The 21,065-nt window shown below is 39.1% G+C and overlaps 1 protein-coding gene across 1 annotated transcript in view; it reads right to left on the bottom strand.

Moving 5' to 3' along the window:
• The window catches only part of LOC105268929 (furin-like protease 1, isoform 1-CRR), a 70,687-nt gene extending 50,521 nt beyond the window's left edge, over nucleotides 1–20,166 (bottom strand). The window contains exons 1-2 of the mRNA XM_011308853.1: nucleotides 19,835–20,166; nucleotides 14,819–16,798 (exon numbers count right to left, since the gene is read on the bottom strand). Of these exons, the coding sequence (XP_011307155.1) occupies nucleotides 14,819–14,977 (159 nt within the window). The 5' untranslated portion in view covers nucleotides 14,978–16,798; nucleotides 19,835–20,166. The remainder of the gene's footprint in view (nucleotides 1–14,818; nucleotides 16,799–19,834) is intronic.
• Nucleotides 20,167–21,065: the final 899 nt, after the last annotated feature.

The raw sequence follows: 21,065 nt of genomic DNA on the forward strand, positions 1-21,065 counted from the left end.
CAATGGACGAAAAAAAAAAATATATCTATATATTCCCCGTGGAAAAACCCTGTTTTTTGTTTAACAAAAATCTCATTAAGCCCCAACCGTCTCGCAATAATTGACTCTCCACCGAGAGATCGTTTCTGAAATCGCATGGCAACTGCGCCATGAAATCAATCTGAATTCACGTGCAAATCACACGAAACCTCGCAAATAAAATAAAAATCACGGGCTCGTGCAGCAAAAGAAAGAAATGTGAAAAAATGTGAATTTTCGAATGGAGTTTCGGTTGATTCAGGGCAGTAGTGATACTTCAATAAAAAAAAAGTAGTTAAAGCACACTCAAGTGAATTTCGCGTTGACTACTTGTATGACGTATTGAATGGAGTTGTGGGGAATGCAGTGACGTCACTGGAAGAATTATCTGTTTAAACAGAGAAGCCGCCTATGAAAAGTTATCGACGCGAAACGGTCCGTGCGATCATGAATTACGATGCCTTGGGCACCTCTAATCGACCCCCGTCACGGAACATCGAGTGAGGCGTAAAGCGCCCATATATCATATATATCCATGTATATGTATATATATATAACATATATCTGTGATGCTCAACGTCAAGTGCTGGGTGAGGCCTCTGGTGCAACAGGAGCAATTCGCCCATTGCACGAAGGTTGCACATGCGAGGCCATTCATCCCGCTGCTGGCTATGGAATTCTTAGGTGCAACTGAGAAATGCATTGATCCAGTCGAATAGTCTACAGGACTCGAGGACTCTATGAAAATTAATCTCAGAGCACCTTCGACCGGAATTTAAAAGACTCCGAATTCGTAACTCCGGAAATTACCATTTCATCATTTTCTCTTGGACTTCTCATTAAAAAATTTCTACCTATGGAGATTCATACATAATTGTCTGACACTCTAAATTCCATAATAGACTTTCTGAAATTTCGATGAATGCGTCAATAATATGGAATGCTAAATGTAAAAACGATATTTCATATTGGTGGGCGGTAGACACACCCATTCCTAAATCATCTTGATTTTTTCTCCTTTATAATTATTCTTCTGACAGGGTACAATAGGGTGACATAGGGTGATTACATAAAAACCGATGAAGGTAATATTGTAGAGTACACACGTGTGAGTTGAGAGTGACAGAGAATAATTAGTAGTGGAGGAGCTTGATGGCCTCGCACGTGAATCGAAGCGTTTGCTCTCGATCGACAGAAGTGCCACGAGGGCCCACGTCACATTCATAATTCTCGTGATTGTACCCAGGATGTACGATATGAGTGATCAAAGGTAAAAGTCATGAATGAAATGAAAAGTTCCTTCCCGGGAAGATCGAAGCTGCACTATACCCAGTCAAATGACCCGGGGCTATTCAGAAATTAAGCACTTGATGCCGACGTTGGAGGAGGCCATTTAACGAGCCCTGCCGGTCTTTTTATCGTCGTATTATGTTCAAATTTTAATAAAACCCTGTGTATGCAGTAAATGCTTTTCCTGTGTGCCCGTTTAATTACGCCATCGTGATGTATACGAGATTTCTGGGTGGAAAAATCCGGGAATATCCGCGTATCCACTCGTAGGCTAGTCGTTAATTATTCTCATATTCATGGAGATGCGATGAATGGAGATTTATGTTTCAAAATTACGCGAGCTGTTGCTGGAAATTCTTTTTTTTTTCATTTTTGAGCTCTCGACGGCATTTTTACCGGAAAATCGGCATTATCCTCGTGGTAATCATGAGTTGTGGAGATTATATGAGAAGTGGAATTTTTGGGATTCTTCCCGGAATTTTTTTCTTGGTAAATTGCAGGTTTTTTTTTTTCAAACTCTGAGTGCATCCAATTTTCTGGAAATATCAGCTGGTCGATGCAGCATGGACGTTGATAAAAACAGATGATATATTAGGGAAGAATTATTCACTGGTGAACGGTAGAGCTGACGCAAATGGATTCAACCGTTCGAACACAAATGAATGATCATTCGAATGTACGCACCTCGATGGTGGGCAATGGGAATTTGTAAGGGTCATGTTTTGCCAATACACATTATCGGTCACTGGTTACGGTACATGGAGAAGGTCTTGCCGGTTCTGCAATTCTCTGAAGTGGCACGTTTGTTTCGTTTGTTGAGAGCACTGGAGCTTCTCATTCATTTTCACTCTCGCTCCGGTGATCCCCAGCTCTCTATTCTCTTTCATGCTCATGCACGTATAGTCTACAGATGGTTGAATTCACTTGGTCGTTGAAATTTTCATTACTGACCCCCTGTGTTTGGAGTTCATTGTTTAACAGACTTATGAATGCGATTATATGGGCAATTTTCTGAGGGTATTCATCCATTTTATAATTTATATATCGCATCCCGATGATTAAAAAATATTAAAATTTCATTCAATTGAACAGAGAGATTTAAAAAATTGTTCTCAATTTTCAGGAAATGGATTTATACATTTTTTAAATAAATTTGTTGACGTTTTTTACTGGCTAAATTCCTTGGAATTGAGAAGCATTCAGAATTTTATCGCCTCAAATGTTCAACTCTCGATTATCTTTGATGATTGGGCGATTATCTCGCGGTTGTTCCGCCGCTTGAATAAAATTTCATCAATATATTAAACCTTCCTCTGTTGAGAATTTAAATTCTAAGTAACTTCCCTAGCTCTAACTTCCCGAGTCTTCCGGAAAACTCGTTTCTTTCTCACGGATAATTTCCAACTGTCGATTCGCTCAACGGCTGTTCGATATTCCAACGAGAAGCGCGTCATAATACACTGCCATAAAATACGCCCGGGGGCAAAAAGTTGATGGAGACCAGATGAGAAAAATAGTTTGAAATAAAAAAAATGTCAATTTTCATAAAAGCGTCATCCCCTTTTGTGTAAATGGGAGTAGAAGAAGGAGAGATAGCGGAATGAATTTTATATCGAGGTGGCCGCCCGGAAGGGTTAATTTAATTAGATTTCGCCGACGGTGAAGAATGTTTGCACTGAAGTCACGTCTTGGTTATGACGGGAGTAGAATTGACTCTTTACTTCAATTTTTTTTTTCCCCACCATAATCGCGATTTTCAGAGATGAGGGTATCGATCTGTCAACTTTTCCCGGATATCATCTAGGCGTGGCTGTCTGCTCCAACCGCGACACGAGGGTACGACTTTTAAAAATTGTTGTCGCAATTTTTCGTGCCAAACTCCGGAAATTTTTATCGCGCTGCAATTCCACGGATATATCAGAGCATCTTCTCACTGAAAATTTCATAATCTAAAGAAAGATATCGCCTAAAATTTCCTTTCGAATGCAAGAAAGTGTCACAACCCATTTGAAATTCCCCGATTTCCGCGATATTTCATGCATTAATTACTCTGAAACCGCTCAAGGGTGAATTTGCAGCAATTAATTACCCTCAACGAGTTGAAACTTTCAAACGTCCCAATTTTCCACGACAAATTTGAAAATAAACACTTATTTTTCGGTGTTGAATTTTAATGTGAATGCTGGAATATTTCAAAGTTAGTTTAAGTAGAGGCACTTTTTATGTCGCATCCTAACAGCAAATACGACCTCGCTAATAATTGCAATTACCAACAACGTCACTGGAGTAATTACTGATGACGCAATGCATGCATGACCACCAAAGGAATGGTAGTTACAGTTGGTGGTAATTTACAACACCCATCGAAAAAAAAAAAACTGCTAAATACTGTATTATGACTTTGGTACACAGACGATGGAACTGTGACATTATCGCGCAGACGTAAATTCACCACCCGACGACATTTACGGCATCCGATCTTGGCAACGGAGGTCTATCCACTACATCATAATAATAATTCCCGAAGAAATAGAAGTGGTGGTGAATTCGACCGGTCACGGGTAGAAAACTCAGAGGTTATATGGTCAGGCGAACACCAGCTAACGGAAACTATTTTTTTTACCTAGTACACATGATTGTCTGGCGTGATTCACAACGTCCACCAAAAAACTTCCCTCGCTTCAATAATTATTAATAATTTTGATAAGGGATGGATCCACGAAAGCATTGCAATGATTTTCCAAGATTAATAATTTCCGAAACAAAAAAAAATCGGGAAACAGAACAATTGTATTTTTGGGAAATGTTTTGAAAACTTTTTCAAAAATTTGTTTCTGAAAATTTTTTTTATAATTTTCTAGAAATTTTTGCGAATATAATTTTTTCTTTTAATTATACTGTTGTTTTCTTACTTTTTTCATTTTTCAATATTCTCAGAAAATACGCCATCTAAATTATAAAAAAAAATTTCTGAAAAGTTTTCCAGAAATTTTTGGAAAATTTGGAAAAAATATTTCGAATACAATTTTTTTTACCCGGATTCTAAACAGAGGATTCCACTCAGAATTAGCATATTAGCTTGCCTATGAAACAGGATATATTGTCTATTCCCTGATTAATTAGTTGATTTCCCAGTATCCTGAAACTACTAATAACACTAAACTGCAGTTCAGCAGAATCGCCGTGAGTTTCGTACGAACAATCGATGCCACAATACACCGGTGCATATCAATTAATTGATACGAGAATTCCACTAAAGTCAAATGGATTGTTCGTTAAAGTCAAACAAAGCCGTGGAATTAAATTCCCATTCCTAGAAATTTGCACCATCCTTTCCTGGGCGTGGATATGCAGGCAACAAATGTCTCCAATATAAACATTAGCATACAAATATTACTGAATTTTACCTGAGGAATTATTTACATAATCTTATCGTAATAGCTTCATGTGGCGATATGAAAAATTCCGGAATCACAGTATTCCATACATTAAACGCATACACAGGGGATTGAATATTCAAAAGCCACGAAAATCCAAGTACTCAGGGAGATGGAATCATCCACTCGATGACCCAAATCCATAATTTCATTGATATGCACCACAAATTGAATAATCACTACGCGTTGTCCCTCATGCGCATAAAAAAGCGCTCATTGACGGCGAAAAAGTGTTTTTAATATTCAAAAATAAAAATTATTAGAGGAAAATTAATCGATGGTGAAAATGTACAGAGGGGAGTTCATTAAAGAGATTTAAATGGCGTAGGGTCAGCGAATCCTTTCAGTTTCATACATTGGGATTTGACTGGTGTTTTAATGTAAAGAGCTGGAGATTAAGGACACACTGGGTAATAAACTGGACATTACGGAAACTTCCAATTCTTTAACGGATCCAATAAACCCTGATAAAATCCATCAAGGGGTTGCACCTAAAAACCGACCGTTTTATATGACTGCCTTGGGCACTATAAACTACACCCCTGCGCATTTCGCTGAATTAAAGATAACGACCCAAGTTTTCAGAATCGTAATCTCACTTTTCGAGGTACTAAAGAGTAAATTATATGTTGTATTGGTTGGGGTGTGTGTTTAGTGGATGGACAGCTGGACAAGCATTGCGGCTAGCAAGAGAATTTCATCTATTTAAGGAATTAGCAGAACTATTCCAGCTATTATTGTAGGAATTCTAACGAGTGATAGAACATCAATGGAAACTCCAAATTCCTACTCAATAAATTCACGAAGTTTCATAGAAATATGATGAACTCACACTGTGATTGGGCGTTCAATGAAGTTCTCTCGGGGAAATAAATAAAATTCCATGACGATCAATCGTCAATATATTGATTCAATCAGTAGATCTGAAGTGGAATATCCTATGACTGCGCGACAGCACCTCCAAATTTCTTATCCCACCCAGCAGTGATAATGAATCTCCCAGACAAGACATTCCAATCAAAATAGTCGTTCTCTTTACCCTGACGTGCTGGTATCTCACCTTCGAACACGTCTCGCTGCGTTTGTCGAGGGCTGAGTAAACATCATTGTTCTCCAAATGGATGAAGATAATTCACCGGAAAGATGGTGAAAGCGAATGCAGATTGTCAAACAAGAACAATCCCCCAGAATATGCTGCAATGTCTGTACAAATATTCGATAAAATAATTCCTCTGAAATTTCAAGAATCGAAGTCTCACTACGCCAGGAATTTCTATTAAGACCTCCCAACAAAACGTCTCAGTATAAATACGTTCATAATCTTGGCTTATAGGAATTTCTATTTAAGTCAAGACTATTAGGTTGGAATAAAGATTTCTACGTAATCCAAATTTGTAATAAAAGAGAGAAATTAGCGATCGACTTGAGCTGGAGCTGGAGTTTTGAGGGAATACTAATTATCGAGATATTCAGATAAAAGTTGAAAAATCATTAAATTGGGGCTGAGCCCCAGATTCGCCTGCATTCTATCGAATTCAATCTGCATCAAGTCAGTTTGCCAGACCAACCATCCATTGGATTTGCTTGCAACCCATCAAATTCCAGGATACAACGGTATCCTCTCCCACATGGTCCTCTCCACAATAATACTAAACCCCTGATATACATTTTCCTCCACTTGACTGGATCGACTCTACGTGATATTCCATTTCTTCTGTTCCGTGGAGCATTTCATGTTTTATAATCACGTCGTCGTCAAGCACGTTCCCAGGATTGGTTTCATCATCCAGTAAAGGTTGAAAATGCTGAATGTATTGGCAAGGGTCAGGTCAGAGCTAAGTCATGTTTCCTTTCGATTTCCAGAGGATTATCGATGTTTCTTTCATTTCACCGATCAGCATCGCCAAGGCTGAATACATATTTTTTTAATTATAGAGCTAGTCCTGAAGTATGAGGAAATATTTTCGCCTGTCTCGTGAAAAAATGAATAAAACATATTCACACGATGTTCCATGCGGGCACCTTATGCCCTAGCTGGATAGAACGCATTAATTCGTTTATTATCGAATTTTATGATGACGGTAACGTGAAAAGAGGGACTTGTTCGTCGGTTTTGATGCGACGCTAGTCGCGTAAACAGAAAATATTACAAATGTAACACCCTGACGTGAACTGCGACGAAAGTTTTATTTTCCTGATCGTTGAAAATCGAGAATAATGTATTTTCTAATGCGGAATAAAAATAGTTGGATGAAAATATATTTTTCTTGGCGAACTCCTATCATTGGACTCGACAGAACTCCAAGATTCACGTGGCCCATTTCCATCGTCAATTTCTCTTCGGATTACGGACAACTCGAACCAATGAGAAGAAAACGAGTTGCAAATCCTCTTACTCGTTTACCCACCCGTGACGATAATACGTTTCGTAAGCCCTCAACTGTCAACCGTGGGATATACATCACATTTGTAAAGAAGACTTCAGAAAAATCGGTGAGCTGTTCTTCATTCATTCTGTCATACTCCCTCGTCTTATCATGTATGTAGTTCAACCGCCAGAGATAAATTAGTCCCAGTGGGCTCTTGTGTCATCCGAGGATATTTTTTCATTCTACCGTGTGCTCACTATCTTCAGTGCAACTTTCAACTTCAAATGGATGATTTAACATTTTCAACAGGTTCCAATGATATCTCAACCAATTTTACCATTGAAAATTCTTGATCTACTGATAATTCAGCGTCAAGACCAGGCAATTTCATAATTTCTCTGTGAAATCCAGTGACAAAACGACTCACTCAAGGATTTCGTCATTATTTCACTGAAACATCAGACTTTTTCAGACTTGTTGCGGTTTCTTTTTTAACAGTCGGAGTAAAAATTCCTGGAGATGCAATGAAATACACCACACGATTCTTAAACATCAGGATCAATTTAACTATAAATTTTTCTCGCTGTGGCCATTTACGGATTGCAGAAGGCAAGAAGTTTCTCGGTACCCTTCCAACTTTACGATCTCACCCAGAGAGCATCAAGAGGAGCAGCCGGTGATTTCGTGGAAAGTATCGGGAAGTTCATGGCTAGTTGCACCGTGACAATTCTAATGGGTTGGCAGACCTCTCTGTCGAGGTATGTCACCTCGTGATGGCAGTAATTGAAGGCTTAATGGCTTCGGGTACCCGGCATTTTTGACACTCCAATATTCCATGGAACAAAGTACCATCCATAAGCCTCAGCAAAAGTGTAAATGAGTAATGACTGCGGTTGCGTTATCGCCACGTGGAAACTTGTGCGGCCAGACACACCGGGTATGTGGCCTCTTGTACAATACCCACCACCATGTTTCAAACAATGAATAAAATAGAGCTCATGAAATTGTTCAATAGCAGATGGCACTTCAAAATCCTCCAGAGGTACACGTAAAACCAATATTGAAACAACTGGTTGTACATTAATATTTCAGTACTTGACGTTCTAATTTCAAATTGATTAGTTTTTTCATGGCGTTTTAAAAATCATTTTCCTCAAACACACACGACTCCTCTGTGGTCTGTCCTCCCACAATCTGAATTTTAATTTTCACTTCAAGTTTTACAAAATGGGAAAATCCCTCTAGCGAATTATTTTTCTCAATCACATTTTCCATGTCCGTAAATTGCAGACAATTCCAACAGTTTAATTCTTTAACTTTCTGAAGACTTATCTTGTTTTTCAATTAATACCCCTTTACCGTGGGAAATTTTTCGTTTTTCTTGATCATTGTTCGATGACAAAGACCCGCGGAAAGAATCCAGGGGATGAGTCGATTCCTGTGGGGAAAACCCGGCGGAACCATCACGAACGCCAAATTGCTTTTGATTCTTTTTCCGATACTTCTAATCAGCAAATCCCAAAGGTATGAGCACACCACTGTGTACTGTACCACAAAAAAAATGCGGGCAGAAAGAAAACACGAGAACGGAATATGTGTGCTCGAGTTGGAAGACTCCGAGTTTAGTAACTCTATCGAGGTAGAGGCACTTTGAATATAAGCTCAAGTTTTACCACTGTAGATCGATCAGAAAGCTTCACGGAAACAATGTGAGGGTGAATAAGTCCACTGTCTAGGGAATATCTGAGTTTTCGTATCAACATATCGCGCGGTCTCAATAGCGCAAGAACGTAACTAGCAAAAAAAAATATTCAACCAATTAAAATTTCCGGCGTTTTATTTTCTTGATTCGCCCATTCAATCCGGATATTTTTATTTCTCCACCGAGAACCTATAATTTCTCGGATGAATTCCCTGGTAATTTTACATTTACCACGATATTCAATAGAAACGGTAAAAATTTATTGGAAATGTGGAATCGAAAGGTAAATATCAAGTCCACTGAGTTGACTTCAGCAATTTTCAGTGGCAAAATGGTATCACTTGGTGTTTCTACTCATGATCCATCGTATACGTAAGCGAAAATGGGAAAATGGTAGGATTCAGCTGGCCGGAGGGTGGCAATTTTTTCGCCTGACTTCTCCCTCGTAAGAATGTAATCCAACTGTCTGGCATGAGCCATCCCACCAAAAGTTGGTGGAGATATTCACCGTGTGTTCATTCCACCTATTCCCTCGAGCACGTGTGTGAGCACATCCACAGTGACAAGTTCGCTCGAGTATAAATAATTCCATTGCGAGTGTTACTTCTCGCTTCCATGAGAGTGAAAATTATCCGAAAATTATCCGAAAATTATCCGAGTAAAACTATATAAGGAAATTATTCGCAGGAATAACCGACAATCATCTCAGCTTTTACCCGATATTTTTTCACCTCATTTCTAGCTCAGTGAAAAAAAAATGTGAGGACTTGCGTTTTAAATACTTTCACTCGAATATTGAAAACCCCGAGCGATTGCATTATTATTTCTTTCTTATAATAGCATAAATTAGGTGGCGCAATGTATTGCGCCAGTGTTTCCAAACGTCGATAATACCGAGAGATTGGATTGAAATGGCTATGAAACTGCCATCAAATTTCAGTCATTCCTTTTTGTACTTCATTGTCAGATGGTGTAACAGAGATTTTCCTCGGTAGACATTGAATTCCCCGGGTGCTCTACGTCATTCACACTGGAACGATTGTCACTGTTGTAATCGATAAGCTTCGCTGAGCGTGATGCGATCAATCGTGCGAATCTGCACCGTGAAATGCTTTATTCCCTTAATTGATAACATTTTTCCTGGACATTTTCTTTGATGTATTTGAGGATAATATTAGAATTACTCATTCAAAAAATTTCACATTTTTAGGAATTATTTATCCACAGGATAAGGGAAAGATAAAGGAGTTATTGTCCGGGGAAAAAAATGTAATCGAAATATTTTTTCCAAATTTTCAAAAAATTTCGGGAAAAAAATCGGAATGCAGAACTATTTTATTTTTCGGAAAAGTTTTGAAAAATTTTTCAAAAATTTGAAAAGGAAATTTTTTTTTTATAATTTCGATGGCGTTTTTTTGAGAATATTGAAAAATGAAAAAAGTAAGAAAACAACAGTATAATTAAAAGGAAAAATTATATTCACAAAAATTTTGAGAAAATTATAAAAAAAAATTTCCGAAACAAATTTTTGAATAATTTTTCAAAACATTTCCCAAAAATACAATTGTTTTATTTTCCCATTTTTTTTTGTTTCAGAAGAAAAATTTTTTGAAAAAGCGGAAAAAATATTCCGATTACAATTTTTTTTACCCGGGTGCCGATATCTGTCAATCTTTCTTACTTTCCCAGGCAATTTGTCCCAAAAATCCCAAAACGTTGCCAAAAACTCATAAAAATAAACACACGACTAGAAAAATTTGTGAGTGTCCTATAAATTCCCTAAAAACCTGAAAACCGAGAAGATACCGATAATTCTTTAAGACCCGGACGTTTCCAAAGAATTCCTCTCTGAATTATCCCGCGAGCGCCGCGAAACCGCGCGAGAGAAATATTGGATTATTCAATAGGTAGAATAATTCCCGTACAATAGTCTGAAACGTTCACCTGAAAAGTCAGTTAGAGGAAGGCTTGGTCTTGGAAAGAGCGAAGGGAATTCCGACCGGTCAAACTGCCCCCTCCAACCGTTCAGGTAAACACCAACGGTGTAGATCTCGTTTCTCCCTCGCTCCAGTGATATTTCACCATTCGGTACTACAATCTGCCTTTATCTCGGTTATCTTCCTCACTCTTGCCGTTATATTCCTCCACCCGACTGGGGTTGCAACAACTATTAAACTGCCTCTTTAAGGGCATTCGGTGAATGTGTGCACACCGAATCGACCTCTGCACAGAATTTCTGTCTTTGAGCTGTCTCATCGGGTCAAACTGTACTCTCGTCCTCTTTTCTTTTTGTCCTTGACACATCGTCATGTCAACACACGATTCATTGATTTTTCCACGTTTTATCAGGCCAATTCATAGCTTTACAACAATATTTGAACGGTTTTCTTATCCACCTTTTTACTTGTCAGATATTTCGAGATAATTCCAAAAATTATAAGTCAGTCAAACGAATTTTTCCCCCCGAAAATTTAATTGCGACTTTATTTTATGATACAGAACATAAAAAAATTACGAAAAAAATCGGATATTTAAAGATATCGATTTTTTTTCCAGTTGCTGATTTGGTATGGAATTGCGCACTCGTCATTTTTTTAAATATGGGTATTCTCGCGGAATTAGTAAAATTACTTGACAAATGTTGATGTATCGGAGTGAAAATTGAAAAAATATATGAAATCTGCGGATATTACATATATTTCGACATGGAGGAAGTGCCATTAAGGTCTGTTCCAGTCGTAAATCCCGGGTAACATAGATGTCTTTGAGAAGCGGCGACATATTGTACTGGTGGCTAGAAAATGCAGAATTCCGAGTGTTTCGACTGTGTGTAGGACAAGGAGAATGAAATGGGTAGACGAAAAGTGGAGTGCACACTCGAAAACCCTCGGAGCACTATAAATGCACAGAGCGTTCTTTACTGGGCCCGTCTCCGTGAAAGGTATGAGAGAATTTTAGGAATGTACTGCCATTTCCTAGAGAGAAAGAGAGAGATGACATCCTCGAGGATAGTGTATATACTGTGGGAGGTGCCAGAAATCCCTCAGAAACATCACAAAAACCTGAACCAGGTAGGAACCGTAACGATTTTTTCATCCTGAATCTTCAAGCTCCTGAATTTCAAACTTTTCTCCCCACAAAATCACTGCTCAACTCAATTTTTCCACGGATTTTTAGAATTTTTAAAATCCCCACCTACCCACCCCAAAGATTAATCCAGCTAAATAATTTCTCTTGCCACATGAAAAAAAAAGTCGATTCGTTAAAAACGCGTATTTGATTTGAGCGAAATGAATTAATTGTTTTTTTTTTTTCAATTTTGGGGAGCAATGAATTGAGAACAAATGAAAGGCTTGATTTATCAATTGAGGGTTCAATTGAAAGCCGAAGAGAAGCCAGAGGATAAAAATCTATTTATATTTATTCAGCTCATCTGCTCAATCTAACGCGCGTGGCACACATAATCCTTTATTATGACGACGTGTCTCTTCTCAATTTGAGAGATCGATGGAAGTTAAATCGAGGCACTCAGTGTGATAATGAATCTGGGGTGAGCTTGGCCCCTGGCATGGAATTATGTACCAGTAGTGATCGCGCATAACAACTAGATCGGATTAATTTTCGAGTAACTCAAGTGCATGTTTAGCCCTTGCTCTCGATTTACACTTCAATGGCCTCATTTTACTCCCCTCCGGCTTCTTTTTCCACTTCATTATTCCCAATGACTGAGAAATCTATTTTATGCTCTTATCAATCGTCAACTCCTGCCGATTTCATTTTACGAATCAAATCGTGCCATTTCTCTCTCATTCCCCTGTATTGAGCAGGTGAAAAATTCTCTGAGACCAGGACAGTTGAATTTCGCCGAAAAAAAAATGATTGAAAATTATTAAATGATATTGATTGAATATCAAAAACAATAAATGAAACCTCCAGATCGACGAAATGTCGATTTTACTAAAAATTCGAATGATTTTCGTTTTAAGGAAATAATTGGAGATGAAAATGAGGAATGGACGGAAATTTCTTGTCGTTCGTTGTGAAAAAGGAATTGTGTCATGCCAACGACTGCCCCCAAATCTGCCATGATGGATTTGGCACACACACACACCTTTGTTCGCGATGGTGAACCACGTGGTTCGTTGTTGTCGGCGTCAAGGCAAACGAGTGGTATTTTAAAGGGCAACCGCGATATGAAACTCTCCAGCAATAAAGGAGGGAACACGTATTCTCCATGCGCAAGTGTTCTCTGAACCACAACTCCTCACTAACACAGGTAAGAACCGGTGACGTACTTCGCTATCTATTCTTGAAAAATAGTACAACTGCAATTACCGGTTTTTTTTTTTGTATTAGCGAGTCATTGCGAGACGACTGGCGTCTCGGGGGGCAAAAAATCAGTCAACGTGTGCCGACATTCACGTGCACTTGGAGTTTCCGGAATTGCGAAATTCGTTTTCAATAAGGAAAAGGTTCATAAATCATCGCTCTACTATCATAACATGTCTGTTACTGACATTGTTCTTTTTTCCTAAGTTGTTTTTCATACTTATCGATGCGGCAATGTTATCGCGATTTTTCTTTTTTCATTATCTCAGTGGGTAGAGGGCGAAACTCATCTGGTGAATGGTTTTGATAAGAGAGTGGGCAATGGGGTCGAGAGATTAACGAATCGAAAGTCCAAAAAATGTATCAGATAGCCTGTATCTAATATCGGACCCTGGAGCAGGTTCTGGAAATTGTTGCGAGTGTAGATAAACTCGAAATTATATTTACCGTCCAGCGCAGTGCCGTTGGTGAATTTATATTGAAATCTTGAAAAATTTATCCAAGATGTAAATGGTCTAATCTTAAAACTTTGAGAAGTTCATTTGAAATTCCGGAAAGTGGAAAATTTGAACTTGAAGTACTACATAATTTTTCACTACAAAGCTCAGAATTCGGTAATTTTTTCATTTAAGTGTAAAAATTTCTACGAAAGAATATAGATTACACGAATATGTCATTGAGTGTCTCGGACCGCGTGAATTTTACCGTCCGAAAGGGAAAAACTTGAAAAGTCCTCGTAACAACAAGAACCGAAACCCAGAATACCTCAAGCGAGCGTACGAAAAATCCCAGTAATCCCTCGGTTTAGAGTTTGCTCCCACTTTTTCCATCTCCGATTTCCTCCTCCAATTGCTCGATTTTATTTTTACCCCGGTTTTGTATATCCCCCACATCCGTGAAAACTCCCTGGGTTTCGCCTCGAAGCCAGTAGAAAACTTGCATCTAGAATCGCGTCGTGTACGAGAAAGATAAAATCGGCACAGATATTTTCCGAGTTTCCCCCCCATCGCCCCCCGATATTTCCCCACCCTCGCGATGCACCTCGCACTGCTAGACATTTTTTTTTAATTTCCCGTAACGCTTGTTGGAATTCACAATGTTGTGGATTTTAACTCGATTCAAGATCAAATCGTTCATAAGAATTTTCATTCGTTCAATTTCGCGAAAACGAATTTAGTTATGCGGAGAGCTGGCCATTTTTCGATTTGACACGAGAATATTTTCGCCCGTCAAATAAATATTCTTTGAGAATAGTAGTTTTCTCTCTCAGTGTATGTGCCCGGAAATTAGAATTTCATTGAATATTCAAGACATTACCTGGTTTTCACTATCAAAACGCAGATAAATCCCATGCAAATTTCTCTTTGTAAAAAATTCAAAGTTCCTTTGCTTCAAATTTAAACTCTAATTTTCCACCAGCCCTCTTCCTCATTTCAAAGCGATAATCTCTCGAAAGAAAAAAAAACTGAAATACCCAATAAAATAAAATTTTATTGAATACTCAAGACCCACAAGACTCTATTTAGTTGTTTAGTACGAAAAATAGATAAAAACATGCTGATAAATTCGCTATAAATTTCTCGTTGTTAAAAATTCAGTCAAGTAATTTAGAAAGAGGAGACAGAGGGTGGACCGAAGGTGTTAATCGGCAGAAATAAAAAATGTGGACTCACCTTTCCAAGATATTGAAATCCGTGATCCTCAGCTACCTGTTTAGCCACTTCAACACCACCATCGATATGAGCCGCCCACTGGCTGGAATAAGCCCTCACACAGCCCTGGATGGTAATCAGTAAAAGGGCCAGAGGCAAAATCCATTTTTCGGCAATCATCGCGCCACTCGATCGAATATCACTACCAATCACTTGTCCACTCACTTATATCCTCTCACGTCCACTCACTAAATATCACCCTATCAATCCTCAAAACCATGAAGTCGAAACCGTTCACTATTCCTCTAATAATATCAGTAATAAAAGAAATGCCAAAAGAGAGTGATAAAGACTTGTCTCAACGTCTCGTCACGATGAACATGGATAACACAGCACTCACTATAAAACAGATAATAAATTTCACTGGGAACCCCGAGTTTATTTGCCTACTCCTTCAATAAGCTGATAACCCAGTTGTGCCAATTATTACATCACTCGTCAAAAGGGAAATTCAAAGAATAATAATAAAATTTAACAAGTTGAATTGCTGCACTCGCACGTGGTTCAGGGGTATTGAGCGTGGTATACTCGAATTTACACAAGTGTCGATATAAAAGTTGACGTAACCACGAGCCCGACGTCGGGTGAACTGAATCGCGCGCGATACGTTTGAGCAGTTAAGTACTGAACTGAGTGTGCGTCACGCGGTGAATATCACCAATGGCGACGCCTCTTCCTTGCACACCGCTCCATCCACTCTAGATGTGTTTACTAATTAGATAAACCCAATGATAAACGGCAATCACTGCACTCCATTTGAATTTCATCTTGTTCCACTGCCCACGGGGAAATCGGCTCGATTGATTCAGTCAAATGTTGACAGAAATCCTCGACTCTATCGCATTTTCCCAAAAAAAATATAATTAATTATTGAATAATTGCCGAAAATTTTTTATCAAATCCTGAGCAAGTTTTTTTAGTAGTAAATCGTAATATATCCCGTTGTTTGTGAAAATATGACAGAATTTTGTCGAGCTAATTTTCACCAGGGCAGAATGATCTGTTGCTTACGGTACACCAGCTTTAACCAGTTTTTCTGTCCGAAAGGCATGGGTTTAGTTTTCCTCTCACTTTCTTGGCTTGCCCCGGAATTCAGGCCCATCAAGACAACTGATAAAATCCTGATTGACCTTTCGAGATGGTTTAGTCGGATAGGAGGGCAATCGGTTTAATCATCTTGCTAGGAGTTTCAACTGGAGTAAGAGATTTTTTGAGGTATCTGGATTTCTTTGTTCCTGTGGGTTGTGAGGGCCTGACGACTCCTGGACCTCTATATCGGGTCCAGTGAGGGCTTGAGGCTAAGGCGATGCTCAATCGAGGATAGCACCGGTAGCCGGAGATGGAGCAGGAAAGACCCACGGATTTCCTGGCTATTCAGGCATCTATGGAAGGCATTTGGCTTCCACCCGATTCACCCGTAACGAAACCAGTTTTTCCTCGGGGATCTTCTATTTTTTACCCTCTTTTGTCATTTTTTATTATTTTCTCTTTCACAACCATTTGGAATTCTTGGGAATTGCTTTCTCTCAATTCAGGGGGCTTGTTTGTATATCTATGATCATGGTATTATGACTGAGGTGTCGGGGAATATTGGAATATCATCGGCGTTACTCCGACGATTTTTTCCTCTCGTGCCATCCGCTGATTCTCTCCCGTACGTGACACTTCGACTGCGGGAATTTCCTTCATCGATTGAGTTGCCACGGTAGTTCCATACCATACAAACTGTCTCACGAGATATTATCCGGATTTTTACGACTTATTTTCGGTTTTACCTTGTCAATTTTTTTTCTATATAAGTCTCTCGTGACGATTTAGGCACGTCGACCTCGGGGCTCAATCACTATTTTTTTCGGTTTCTGGTTTTCTTTTTATTTTTGTTTTTTCTATTGTTCGGAGCTTATGATTTACAGTGAAGTCCTCATTCATTTCTGGCTCGAGCTGGAAATTTACGAATGCGTTAGTGAGAATTTACCAGGGGAATATTTTGGTTGTGAGTGCCAATTGTTGAAAATGCCGGGGTTATGCAGTCATTGAATTTTTGGTATTGGAAGTTCCTGAAAATTTTTCCTAATCAAAATTTAATTATATCCTTATTTGAGAAATTGCCAATTGCAGGTGCTTACATAGAATTTAATCTCAATGATTTATCCGTGCTAAATAAATATCCAATTAACAATACGAATGAATACTCATAATGAGTTACCCAAATTTAATTCTGTACCTGGTAATTTAATAAACGATATTGTCTGCATATAAATCTCAATTAAATGAATACAATGAAAGTTTACTGAGAATTTATTTCCTAGAAGTATCAAGCCTCACGCGAGATTTTAATCCCGGAGCAGCGATGGAGGTACTGAAATGACTTAATTTACTCTACAAATTCCATTTTCTGTAATACCTTCATTAGCATTTGATCCGTATTAAATACGCGAGGAATTATTGTCAATTGCGAGCAATAATCACGTATTTTCCACACAAGAAATGTACCTTTGCCAATAAAAGAAAAATTGTGAAATCCTCTTATCCTCTTAGAAATAATAAAATATATTTCATTATACGAAAAAATGCAGGGAAAATTCTGAATTAAAAATCATAAGAACAATTTTAAACTCCTCGATACAAAATCCTCGCCATATTATTTACCGAATAATTCGAAACTTCGGGGTAAATTTCTCATGAATTCGTGATCAATGAAATCAATTATTCACTAACGACAGTACAAGGGCACATGAGATACATCGTGGCTGCACTTTAGAGTTGAAATGCAATAGCTCGCATGAAGGTCAGTTACTGTTGCAATTAGATTATTCCATTGGTCATTCAATTAAGCAATCAGCATTAATTCACCGTCTCGCTATCCTTTCCATCGGCAAAACTAACTCTTTAATGTTGCAAATGAAAGTTTAATGTTGGCCCACGAGTCGGCAACTCAATTCGTTGGGTTTTCCTAAAATTAACCGTCTGATGGTATTTCTTCATGAGAAATTTTGAGAATAACGAGATGGAGAAGGCCTTCATGGTAAACTTGTTAACGGGAAGTTGCCGATGGGGTCAGGGACTCCCGCAAGTTCATGCGCACTCATCTATATCTTTTGAATTTACGTTGCACTTCTGCACCACAGCTCCACGCAGACCTTCATTAACATTTGATTAAGCAAATGCATTTTACCGAGTGAATTGAATGGCGAGCTGGAAGATTTCAGAAGATTAACAGTCTCTCTTCCTCGTATCCAAGCCCTCATATCAGCCCACATGTGATACAGTTTCCCAGAATTTCTGTTATCACAGAGGAAAGGGAATTCCATATTTTTCTACTGATGATCGTAATTTCCACTGATAACCGAAAAAAAAAATTGACTATATTTTCAATGACTCCATTGTTATTATCTGACATTGCCAGGAGACGATAGTTTCAATTCCACTGAATCAACCCCTCCAATAAAATCCGTTAATTCCCTCGATGACTGGACAATCCACCCGACTACCTCAACAACTGAACATCAATATTCTCTGTTGCATAAAAAGTCACCTCCATTTTTCGATAATTGTCACCAAAAATCCGAGCTCAAACCGAAATTTTTACCAGTGGACACCAGCTGTCATACATTCATCGAAATTTAATCAAGAGCAGTACATGACAATCCATGCTTGCGCCATAAATTGGATTTGTCATGCAATTGTCCGTGAAAATTATTTCTCTCCCTTAGGATGTATCAATAACATCCATTTAATGATTTCCAGTTACATCAGAGAAAATAATTGTATGTCGAATTAATTTTCACATATTTCAACTATCATATCGAATTTTCACGTTTCGGGACACTTGATCCTTTTGCTTAATCCCCCCAAAAAAATTCAATTAATTACATGAATATATCCATCACCCGATCAAAATTTTCACCGGAATTCCCTTCATTCCTCTAATTAAAAATTATGCCAAAACGGTTGGATAAATGCCCACATTATTGAGCGAATGAGTCTGTCACGAAATAATTTACAAGTGAAACGCAGCTTCATTATCCCAATAATCGGATATATTTCGCGAAATTCCACCGGACCTATTCGAGCTACCAAATTTTTTGTAGAAACCTTTTCCCTAGTTCTGACTCCCCTCCACAATATGTTCCCAAACAAAAATCCCGCTATCTCCATTAGATTCCGAGATATTCCTCGAAAATCCACCGTTTTACCTTTGGATATTGAATTCCAAGATAGGCATTGCCACTCCCGAACAATTGCCGGATAAAAACCGCTGCCAGTGTGTAAACATCATGGCAATACACCTGATACTGCAAACAATAAACTTCTCGGGGCATAAATTCAAACTAGAAGGACCCGTCAAGGCTACCCAAGGGGATAAAAGCCGAAGAGATGAAGAAAACTTTGAGCTTATGAAACGTGAAAACTGGAGCATCCGGTAATCGTGGGAAATGGCCACGTAGAACAAAGAAATAAATAAATATCCACATGAGCGAGGAATTTCCGGCACCGGAAAATGAAATAAGAAAATTCAATTGCTCCCAGAAAAAAGGCGTCTCAAGACGCGCGGACTCGGCGTTTCTCGTGTAGATATTTGCCCTTCCGAGTCGGCGCAAACAATTGAATGTGCACGTGGGTCTTACACAATTCAAATTGCCCCGCAGCCCCTCCCGCCCCTCATCTCACCTTACAAAAATCTCCACGACTCCCCGACATTTTCCCTCGACAGCCTCGAAGCCGCAATTTTTCCGAATCGTTGTAAGAGCAAGGGAGCCATTAACAGCGCTCCGAAAACTGCATGAAAACCCGCATATAACCAAAAAATAATCAACACAACACACACAATAAACAAGTGCACGCGTAACAAACAACCCGCGACGCGTTTATTGACAATCTCGGTTTGAAAAAAACGCTCTGTGAAAGCACACGTCAAATAAATTGAAGCTCCGGCATTTTCAACGTATTCACCTCGTAATTACCACAAAATCATACCATAAACACCGGGAAACGTGTGACGTATACATGAGTGCCATCCTGTCTTGATTTTCACATCTCACAATGGCATAGCTGTTCCCGCGTGCCTGACAATCCTCGAAGAAATCCCCGAAACGCCAAACACCACCGGCGCCAAATGCCCGACAACCGCTCAACAACCGCTCGACAACTTATCGCAACGCCTTTTCATCCTCTTCTCTGGTTTCGTTATTTTTTTTTTCTCCACCGCGTGAGACAACCGGGTATCCCATGGATTATTATCCACCGAGAGTCTATTTCATTATTCTGATAAATGGGGGGGAAAAAAAAAAATTACCGAGCACGAGGTCACCCCCACGGCGGTACACGTATGACTGACGGTGCGAACCGCCCCAACGGAGGCTTTCGCCTCTAGCATCTGTCTCTCTCTGTCTCTATATCTCTCTCACTCCCTTTCACTGCTTTCCCCTTTCATCGTGCACTCATCCCCTCTCCCATGTTTTCCTGAAGGGGGAACAACGATATTTTACCCCCTCCCTCAGAGGACTGGTCCATGTATATCCCCTCACCCCTGCCGCACCCACGCAAAATCTCTCGGCAAGAGTCAGTCGTTGCTACGATCGTCGCCAGGCGAATTCCCGACCCTCTCCAACGGATATTCCCAGTGCATCAGACAAGGATAAATTCACATCAGCATTCAACGAAAATAGTGGGGAGAGAGGTTCAAGGGACTTCTAGGGTAATTCCGGCTCTCCTTTTATCTCTGCGCCTACGATCTTTTGTCCTTCACCCGGGGGCTTCTCTTTTTATTTCTTTATTCCCGAAGACCTGAGGAAAAACCGTATCACGGACATCCAACGCCATCTACCTCTGTTCGTTGCTCTCAAGCTAGTGCAGAATTGCGGAGGATGAGAGGGAAACTAATGCGAGTGAAACGCACGATTTTTCACGCCGGAATGGACAGAGAATGGAGGTCTATTTATATAAGAGTCTTTGGTGAGGGTTTTGGTTGTTTGGGAGGAGTGGGAGACAATTATTACCGGAAATGATTTTCTTCGTTTCGCAATATGTCCTTAAATTTCCCATTATTTAAAAATTCACAGTCATTATTCGAGTAAGTACTGATTGTTTATGAAATTCTTACTTTTTTAAACTGTCCCATCGTGACCTGAAATTGCAGGTGTTTCGTATTTTCTGCACAATTTTCAGGGGCTATCCATTGGGGATTCTCTATTGAAAATTAAAAAAT

Source organism: Fopius arisanus, unplaced genomic scaffold, assembly GCF_000806365.1.
Source record: "Fopius arisanus strain USDA-PBARC FA_bdor unplaced genomic scaffold, ASM80636v1 scaffold00063, whole genome shotgun sequence".
Classification (NCBI taxonomy): domain Eukaryota; kingdom Metazoa; phylum Arthropoda; class Insecta; order Hymenoptera; family Braconidae; genus Fopius; species Fopius arisanus.